The 9,594-nt window shown below is 38.1% G+C and overlaps 2 protein-coding genes across 2 annotated transcripts; one reads left to right on the top strand and one right to left on the bottom strand.

Annotated features, from left to right (window-relative positions):
• The first annotated feature begins 2,799 nt into the window (after positions 1-2,799).
• SGR5 (C2H2-like zinc finger protein) lies at positions 2,800-5,949 on the top strand. The gene is made up of 3 exons (XM_008222736.2): positions 2,800-3,341; positions 3,471-3,879; positions 4,804-5,949. Exons 1-3 carry the CDS (start codon positions 3,227-3,229, stop codon positions 5,681-5,683), a joined length of 1,404 nt encoding a protein of 467 aa, XP_008220958.2. The 5' UTR covers positions 2,800-3,226; the 3' UTR covers positions 5,684-5,949.
• Positions 5,950-8,895: 2,946 nt separating this feature from the next.
• Positions 8,896-9,583, bottom strand: LOC148919737 (CASP-like protein 4D2). The gene is made up of 3 exons (XM_089044421.1): positions 9,462-9,583; positions 9,237-9,267; positions 8,896-9,150 (listed from the first exon to the last, which is right to left on the bottom strand). Exons 1-3 carry the CDS (start codon positions 9,581-9,583, stop codon positions 8,896-8,898), a joined length of 408 nt encoding a protein of 135 aa, XP_088900547.1.
• Between the last annotated feature and the right edge of the window lie 11 nt (positions 9,584-9,594).

Genomic DNA, 9,594 nt, shown 5'->3' with positions numbered 1-9,594 from the left:
TTTTTAAAGCAGATATGTAAGTATAGAAATCAAACAAAGTTTGGAGTTGGAATCAAAGATCAAAGAAAGCATCCCCTGATCCACAGTGTGCTGTTGGAACCCAAATCATTGCTTCATTTTCCCTGTAGAGAGACAGAAACGAAAGTGGTGCGGTGTAAAAAGTAAATGGGTAAATGTTGAAGCGGTTAAAACTTAAACTGGATAAGTTTCTGTTCATGGGTATATTTGTCTCTGCGTACTAGTTTGGGTAAAGCTTCCAAGACCGCTTCACTTTCTGGAAATTACTCAGTCCGTAGTCATTTTCTTTATTTTTCTAATTATTATTATACATTTCCTTTTGGGTAACTTTTCTTCCCTCTCCCCGTATGAATCTGTTTTTATTATTACGTAGGGCAGGTAACTTGTCAGACTCTGACATTACCCACTACATCTCTCTCTCTCTCTCTCTCTCTCTCTCTCTCTCATTGCATTGCATATACTGTACCAACAACAAAAACACAGATTTATCCGAAAAATAAAAAATGAAAGTTCCATGAAGGTGGAGAAAACAAACAAACAAATGTTCTCTTCTGTATGGCCTATGCCTTGAGTGCGAAGAAATGATGGATATGCATGGGCATGTTAATCATAGCTAACACTGTAGGTTCTAACATATTCGATTTGAAACTAAACACTTGTTTTTTTTTGGGTCTCCTTTTTGGTTTTCAGTGTGACAGTAAAAGAATGGAATAGATGCCAACTTCGGTTCACTTCTCGGGATACCAACAAAGCTAAACCAGACAAACGCCTCACTCGACGCAATAACACAAAGGTTTTTTGGCCCCTACCCATCATCAATTTCAAATTATTGAAGCACCTCCCTCGTATATATACTTACTCAAATCTTTTTGTTGGATTAATGTTTGTACATTGCTTAATTTGAAGTTGCAAGTGAATTAAATACGCAATTCCTAACAAAATCTCATTAAGAGTGAATGAATTTACAAATTCCAAATTCATTTTTTGGAAGAGACATGGAAGTAAAACTCCACCATATGTTAATTAAATTAATTAATGGATCTCAAAAAAGTAAAGTTTAAGCTATAGATGTTAAGCTATATATACATAATTAATTGGACTTTAGGGCTAAGTCAACAGAATTTTTTAAAGCTTGGGTTGCCACGTGAGAGAGGGGATTAGTTTTAAGAAAAGGTGATTAGATTTGGAATCCAGAACACTTGGGAGGGAGGGATGATTGCTTTTTTTGATGCAGCAATGCATGCCACCATGTGATAAGAATCCTTCTCCCATCATCCTACCATTCTTTCCAACTCAACAAGTATAATAAAGTAGGGCAAGCATCTTCTCCTTTTTTCTAATTATTCATTCTTAAAAACCCTACCCTTCATCACCTCCATCCATCATAATATCATATACATATAAATAATACAAATTTATAAATAATTCACTGCACCTTTATCTTTGTGAACACATTAATTATATTTTGACATGTGTGCTCTGAAGATTTGTCAAAAAGTAATATTTAAAAAAGAAAAGAAAAAGGATTCACATTGTTGTATGTTTTCACTTTTGTTATTGTTGTGTATTTACTGTTCTCGGGATAGAAACCAAACAGGGCCTTAATTCTTGAGTAACTTTTTTGTATGAGAAGATGCTCTAACTATGGAGAATCAAATCACAGTTTCTAGCTAGGCAATCATACATTAAGGAGAAAGTCCAACTCTCATTTGCTAGATTTGTAAACCAACAATAATATATATATATATATATACAAAGTTAATTAATTATAATTATATACCGCATATGTGTTTTGGTGTCATAAAGATGTAGGGTGATGATGATATACATTCAGCTTCAACTTCGATAAATTATTAATTTGATATGAGAGTTGTCCCTAAAATGGACAATTCTTTGTCTTCTATAAAGTTGAAATTCGACCTCTCTCTTGACCGGTAAGAGCTAATAAGCTTTTTTCCGAACTGTTGATAAATATTAATTGTTAAAATTAATTAATGGTAATTATTTCAGTGTCACTTTTCTTTTGTGGGTGGGAGGTGGGAGTAGTAAAAAAAGATAAAGAAGAAAAGAGGTGAGAGAAATATTGAGTATAAAAATTATCCCAAATCCTGACTGTGATACGCATATGCATGCAAATTGCAATGCAAGAGCGGCAAACATTTTTGTCTTGAAGTACTATTATATAATATAATAATAATAATATGGAAAATTAAACTTAGAGAGAAATGATTACTGCAGCAGCCAGCCCTGATGAAAATGACTAATCGTGCTACCTTTTACCTTCTGAAAAGGAAAAAGCTGCTTCAACAAACATGTTAATCTGGATTAGCTCGCCATCATGAATCATGAAACCAGTACATGTGCCGGAACTCCTAATTATTTCTCTTATTATTGTCATTTAATTTAATTTATAAACCCAGATTTTACCTCTACCTCTTGTTTTTTACTTTATGTAGAGAGGGCTGAGGAGAGAGATAGCTAGAGTGGTCATGTGAGGGGGTGGATGAACTCACGTGGAACGGGGTTGCCTGGGCCTGCATTTATACATGCAAATTACAGTGTGACGAATAATGACTGTTTGTTTTCTTATGGGAAGGATGTTTTTTTGTTTCTGTCTAATTCTGTGTGAGTACAGTGTGTGTGTGTGGGGCTCTAAATTTTAAGCATCAGTTTGATTGGGTCAGCCAGCCAGCCAGCCAGCCCCAAACCCCCACTCCCAATCCCAACCCCAAACCCAACCCAACCTCCTCTCTCTCTCTCTCTCTCTCACAGACTCTCTATCTGATATCTCTCACACACACAAAAACACATGCTTTATCTCCCTATACTCTCTTTCTATCTCTTTTTTTTGTATAGGTAGAAGAAAAGAGCCTTATAAACAAGACTTGCCACAACCTTACCTGCTCAAGGTGGGGGGTCATTGAAACAAAGAAAGAAAAGCTCACTGAGAAAGGAGGAAAAAAAAAAAAGCTAGCTAGCCAAAAAGCCTTAAAGCTTAAAGAAAGTTGATTGCAGAAAGCAAGAGCTTTTTCTCTTTCTCTTTCTCTCTCTCTCTCTCTCTACATATGAAATGGAGAGATTAGAGTAAAGCTGAAACCCACTAGTCCAACTTCACCTGCACAGCCCTGTACATGTGTGTGTAAGGATTGATTGATTCTAGTGCTCTCTCTACTTATTCCCCCAACATATAGTCTTGAAAAATTCACCCATGTTGGACAACCACACTGCTTCTTCCTCTGCTGCTCCATCTTCTTCCTCTCATGATGCCTTAGAAAATGGAGGAGCCACTCACAAAAGAAAAAGAAGACCAGCAGGCACACCAGGTAATTTATTTTCTTAAAACTTCATTATACAACTCCAATATCCCACAAACCCTCTTCTGATTTTTAATCTTCTTGTTGTTTTTATTTTTTGGGGTTTTGATCGTTTGATTCACACATGTCTGTTTATAGATCCGGATGCAGAAGTTGTGTCTCTGTCTCCCAAGACCTTGCTGGAATCAGACCGGTACGTATGCGAGATCTGCAACCAAGGATTTCAGAGAGATCAGAACCTGCAGATGCACAGGCGACGGCACAAGGTGCCGTGGAAATTACTAAAGAGAGAAATTGCTCAAGATCAGGTCATCAAGAAAAGGGTGTTTGTCTGCCCGGAGCCCAGCTGTCTGCACCATGACCCTTGCCACGCCCTGGGCGATCTTGTTGGGATTAAGAAGCACTTCAGAAGAAAACACAGCAATCACAAGCAGTGGGTGTGCGACAAGTGCTCCAAAGGCTATGCGGTTCAATCTGATTACAAAGCCCATCTCAAAACCTGTGGCACCAGAGGACATTCTTGTGACTGTGGCCGTGTGTTTTCCAGGTTTGTTCAATTTACCGTCATCATTATGCTTTTTTCAAAAGCGCCTAGCTTTTTAGCTAGCCAGGCCAAAATCATCATCTGAAATCTGAACATGGTCGGTCAGGCTTCTATTGTGAATCATTTATTGCAAGAGGCCATTATAGTACCATATACAGTGTACTGGTTGATAGCTAGCCATAGCCTAGCTAGCTCCATTCAAATGTTATGGCCTTTCTTCCATTTTCGTTCAAACCCTAAAATCTCATCCCATAAAAAGCATGTTAATTACCTCTCACAGATAAGAACAAATCTTGAAATCCTACAATCTTCCTTTTTTCTTAAAATAATGATTTATCTTTCTTGTTCTTGAAGGCCTCGGTTTCTGACCGTCATGCTTCTCATGTATGCATTCTTCTGTTCCACTCCCTCTTTCAAATACTGTATAAATCAGTTTCCTAACAGTAGCACATGACCTCATCGATCCTCATGCTTGCTAATTGCCTTTTTTGTGTTCTTCTACTGCAGCTCTACTGTTCCCAATAACATTCAGTTTCCAGCAATATTTACCTATCTTTGATACAAAAACTGCCATACTATATTTTACTCAATTATTTCTTTATATATATATATATATATATATAGGTACCCCACATGATTTCTTTTACTTACTTATTAAACTAGTATTCTGTTTTAATTTATGGAACCTAATCATATCATCCACACTGCAGATACTCCCAGTCTATCAATTTAATATTCATTTGCTTCTTGGTAACCCTACATATATATATATATATCATATATATGAAGGGCTTATGGCTAACGATCTTCTTGTTGTTAATTCGTAAAGACACCAAGAAAAGTCCATGTTTTTAATCATGATAATGTGTGTGTGAATTATAGATCTATATATTCAGTTTGAATCATTCTACCTTATCATGATTTCAGAGTGGAAAGTTTCATAGAGCACCAAGACACTTGCACAGTCCGACACGTCGTCCGGCCAGAATTCCAGGCGGCACTGCAGCCGGCCTGCTCTTCTCGAACCGCATCGAGCACCAGCCCCTCCAGCGACACCAATTTCAGCATCAACAACAACAATAATAATAATTTGCCACAAGTCTTGCCTGGTTTCCCATTGCGGCCAAACCCAACTCACCATCACGATCATCAGCGTGAGCATGCTCTTAATAATCCTCACAGTTCTTGTAACCAGCAGCAGCAGCAGCAGCAACAAGTCCAGAATAATATTCTGGAACTTCAGCTCCTTCCATCCTCCAATACCCGCACTACCTCCCCACCAAATTTAGACGAAAAACACGCAACCCATTTGAAGCTTTCCATTGGCTCATCGTCATGTGATCAGCGCGGTGATGGAAAGAACGATCAAACAAGCCAGCCCAGTTCATCAGTTATACGAAGAAGCTCTTCAAATGCTGAGAAGATGGACGGTGCTGGGCTCACGTTGGAAGTGGCAAGGTTGAAAGAGTTTGCGAGCGAGGAGTTAAAGCTGGCCATGGCTGAAAAGGCGTACGCCGAAGACGCTAGGCGAGAAGCCAAACGGCAAATAGAGATGGCTGAGCTGGAGTTTACCAACGCCAAGAGAATGAGGCAACAAGCCCTGGCGGAACTGGAGAAGGCTCAGTTCCTCAAAGAGCAGGCCATGAAGAAAATAAGCTCCGCCATTTTGCAAATCACTTGTCAAGCTTGCAAGCAACACTTTCATGCTTCTGCAACCACCGCCGTGGGGCCCTCTGATGAGACCTCTCTTGCCATGAGTTACATGTCCTCCGCCACAACCGAAGGAGAAGGAGATCACGATCAATGACCCCACCGGGCATATGATTATGATTGATGATCATGCAACATCAGCTAGCAAACGATACTGTTAGTTAAACCATATTTTGTAATTGGTTTGGTAACTTTTTTTACGTTTTTATTGTTTTCACATGCAATGCGTATCTTCTAAACAGACAGACGTCTCACAATCTTTTTTCAGTTTTCATCAGTTAATTATTGCTTTATCAGAGTAGGGATCTTTATTTCTGACCATTGTTGGGGTATTGGTTGAAGAGTGTTGTAATTGGGTTCTTGAATTTAATATTTTGATCTATTAAATATATATATATATATATCTTCATTTGTTACAACTTACGAGAGAGAAGAAGGGAAAAGAGAAAGTGACTTTTCTGCGTATATGCTTTATACATTCAATTCAGTGGTGCATTAATAGTACCTTCATATGCATTACTTGTAATTTCAAGAAAAATACTTTGTTGTATTGTATACAGCGCATAACATTTGGTCAATCAAAAGAGCTAAGTCGCTTGTTCTTTGGAAGTCATAATTTCATTCCTAACTTTATCAGCGCCTGCACTACACACTACACACTACACACTACATGCTATGACAGAAAAAGACAAAAAGAAAAAAGCACCCCTCTTTTTCTTAGAAGCTTACCCTTATTTTGTCTTGGTTCTGAGACTGATTTATAAGCATGCATGATTATGTTAGAACTTAGATTAGATGGCAGCCTTGATTAGGGTTATAGCGGCCCATAGTTAAGAAGACTAAATTAATTAATGAAGGACAGGAGCAGTGTTGGATTGGATTCCATACGTAGAAAGGCAAGTTAATTTGGTGGATTAAGTTATGTAATGTGGGGGTTGGGACCCTGTTGCTAAATGATAGGAAAGCTCCTTTCAGTTTCAGAGATGCTGACCTACATATACTTGAAACCAAATTGAATTAATGGGGAGAGAAAAAGATAGAGAAAGAGGGTACTGTCAACTGTGTGAGAAAGATGGGAGGTCGTTTTCAATGCATTTGTAATCCTTTTAAAGGCTATTTTAAAAAAAAACAAGAGAGAGAAAAAGTGAAGACCATGTTTTTCAGTGCCACTGTTGGAATTGTTACGCTCAGGCACTCGTCCCTGTCAAACATAAACAACACACACAACTCAATCACTCATGTGTGTGTATGTGGTTATATTTACACATACATACATACATCTATATATAACTTTATCAGAGTCAGCTGCGCAGCGGCAGGGCAGCACAGTGCCTTTTCATTAATTTTATAGGCCCAATAACAAGGAGATGAGAGCTGAAGGAAGACCCAAATTTAATGTTAAAGATTTTCAGAAAAAGTGCGTGTGGTTGCTGATTTTCTTACACCATTCAAACCAAAGCAAAAAGCCAACTCAAACCAAAGCTGCTCCAAAAGGATGTCCATTTATCGCTCCTCTCTTCTTACCTTTGCTTTTCTTTGTCTCTCTCTCTGTCTCTCTCTCTTTCTATCTTTCTCTCTTTCTCTCTTGGGGCCACGTGCACCTCTTTCCCACCTTTTAATGTTGCCTTACTTTTCATGGATGATGTCTAGTGGATTGGCTAGCTACCGTATCCAGCCCCATATGGTTAGCACAGACAAGGAAGGGAGGCTTTCTTTTCAAAATTTACCTCTTGCGTGTTACGGGCATCTTCCATTTTCAATTTACTTTTTATCCTTTCACAGTTCACCCGCTAACACTACGAATATCAACTTTCATTCTTTATCTTGGTGTTCAAATCAAAATCTCTAATGAAATTTTTTTAAAAATATATAAATTATATGTAGCCTAGCCTCTGACTAGTCAAAGTTTTATAAGAGAGAGAGAGAGAGAGAGAGAGAGAGAGAGAGAGCCCTTGAAATGAAGGGAATTACCTAAAATTTGAATAAAGATATTTGTTGTACTGTATACAAACGAAGAGAGCACTGTATATAAAGAAGAGAGGTAGCATCTTTAGATAAATAGAGACAAAACCTTTTTCCGACATCAAACGTAGGGTAGCGAGTGGATGGAACTTTCCATTTCACCTTACAGCAAGTCAGATATTAAAGAAAGAAAAAGAAGAAGAAGAAAAAAAGTAATTACAAAAAATTTCATAAAGTTAGCTAAAGTCACTGTTCGTTTGCCTTTGCCCACTCAAAAAGTAAAACTAAAACTTAATGTAGGACGAATATGTATATTCCCTACATACAAAAGTTGGGGGGAAAAAAATATCTTTCTTCATCCACATATATCCCCAGCAAGAGATGAAAAAACAAAACCACCCTACTCTGGAAAGGGTAAACCTATAGTTCAAGGAGATTCCATTACACTTACACAAGGCACAGGTTCCGTGGATATTTAAATTAATTGTTCAAGACATACATGAATTACTTCAAGGTTTTCAACCAGTTCGAATTCGTCATACCTATCGAGAAGCAAATATGATAGTAGATACGCTGTCAAATAAAAGACGTGAGGTCTCTTCTAGTTGTATATGGCTCGGTAAGTTTCCCAAGGAAGGAAGTCAATTTTAGAATACAATTGTGATGAAATTAGCTTCAGTCAACCACTACATTTGTATAGCGCAGAGTGGACCATCCTCTGCTTTTTATGCATATTGGTGATGGGGGCAGGAAATAATATCATGCGTGATTGGGTTAATGTATTGTAGCAGTGTAGGCATGGCATGGCATGCAGGGACGGATTTATTTATGTAGATGGGGTCTAGTCTTCGTCTTGATCTATCACTCAGTGCTAGCTGCAGGGCACCAGCATTATAATCTTGCATCTCAATAAATTATCATCATTCATTCATTGTACAGTACCTACAGATTCTTTTTTCAATCTTATAATTTTTTTGGCATGAAATCTGTTCAAAATTGATCTATAAATAGTTGATGATATGAAATTCTGCTCTCAGCCTCTCAAAAACCCAAGTTGGAGCTGGGTCAGATTCTAAATCAATTTAGACCCAACCCAAGTTTCAAAAATCACAACTTGAGCTCAAGCTAGCCCAAGTTTTCAAATAAACAAGCCCAACAAGATTTTGAGCTTGCCCAAGTGGCTCTGTTGTGTGGACTGGACTTCGGGAATTTGTTTGAATGTTTGACATGCATATATACATACAGGGATATGTGACTCAAACTGAATTGAATAAATAAAGGGGCATTTATAGTAGAATTAAGATCAAGTTCCGGTTTCAGTCTGATTGACGGTCACAGTGGTGTTGTTTACTTGTTTTGTTTGTTGGGGAGGGGTAGGGGCAGTGCCGAAGATGAAGATGACATGATGGATGATGCTCCGATGCAAAAGAATGCCATGAGTAGGAAGCTTGCGGAGAGATTTGCCAGGTTGAGGAAGTTGTCAACTTTTGATAGATAGTCATCTGACGAAAGATGCGCAAAACTAGCATCCATGTTATGCTTAATATCAGAAGTAGCACCAAATCCTGCACCTACTCCCGTTGCTAACAGGGATGATATAACCTGCATGCAATGCAAGTGCAACCATCCAACAATTAATATTAATTATAAAACTCAGAGAGAGATGATGGAGAGCTTAATTAACCAACCTTGTCACCATAAAATTCAATAAGAACAAGACTGTGATGTGTAGGCCAGTCCAATCACAATCATGTACCTGCAGCATATACATATGTTAATCAGAATCAGACAGACGTTCACAATTATTATAATAAAAATAATAATCCTGAAAGGAAAGGGTAATTAATTAAGAGAAAGAGATCAAAGAGAGGGAGACACTGGTACGACTTGAAGTCCTTGAACCCAATCTTGACATGCAATGCAAGGCATGGTCAGTATTTGAGTCAGCTGCAAGGACGATGAGAGAGGTTAGGAGGAAAATCAGGCACAGGACTCTCAGAACAAGCGCTGTGATTGCCTTCAAATTCAATGCCATGGAATTTAACT

This window comes from Prunus mume, linkage group LG2 (genome assembly GCF_029339155.1).
Source record: "Prunus mume cultivar Tortuosa linkage group LG2, ASM2933915v1, whole genome shotgun sequence".
Lineage (NCBI taxonomy): Eukaryota > Viridiplantae > Streptophyta > Magnoliopsida > Rosales > Rosaceae > Prunus > Prunus mume.
The sequence above is the reverse complement of the archived record's forward strand: the minus strand, read 5'-3'. Positions and strand labels throughout refer to the sequence as shown.

Bases quoted from the DNA above. Each gene is read 5' to 3' on its own strand.
- SGR5 (XM_008222736.2), top strand. From the start codon at position 3,227: ATGTTGGACAACCACACTGCTTCTTCCTCTGCTGCTCCATCTTCTTCC. The intron at 3,342-3,470 runs GTAATTTATTTT...GTCTGTTTATAG, and splicing joins AAGACCAGCAGGCACACCAG to ATCCGGATGCAGAAGTTGTG. The intron at 3,880-4,803 runs GTTTGTTCAATT...TCATGATTTCAG, and splicing joins TGTGGCCGTGTGTTTTCCAG to AGTGGAAAGTTTCATAGAGC.
- LOC148919737 (XM_089044421.1), bottom strand. From the start codon at position 9,583: ATGGCATTGAATTTGAAGGCAATCACAGCGCTTGTTCTGAGAGTCCTG. The intron at 9,268-9,461 runs GTCAAGATTGGG...TACACATCACAG, and splicing joins GACCATGCCTTGCATTGCAT to TCTTGTTCTTATTGAATTTT. The intron at 9,151-9,236 runs GTTGGTTAATTA...CATTGCATGCAG, and splicing joins TTGAATTTTATGGTGACAAG to GTTATATCATCCCTGTTAGC.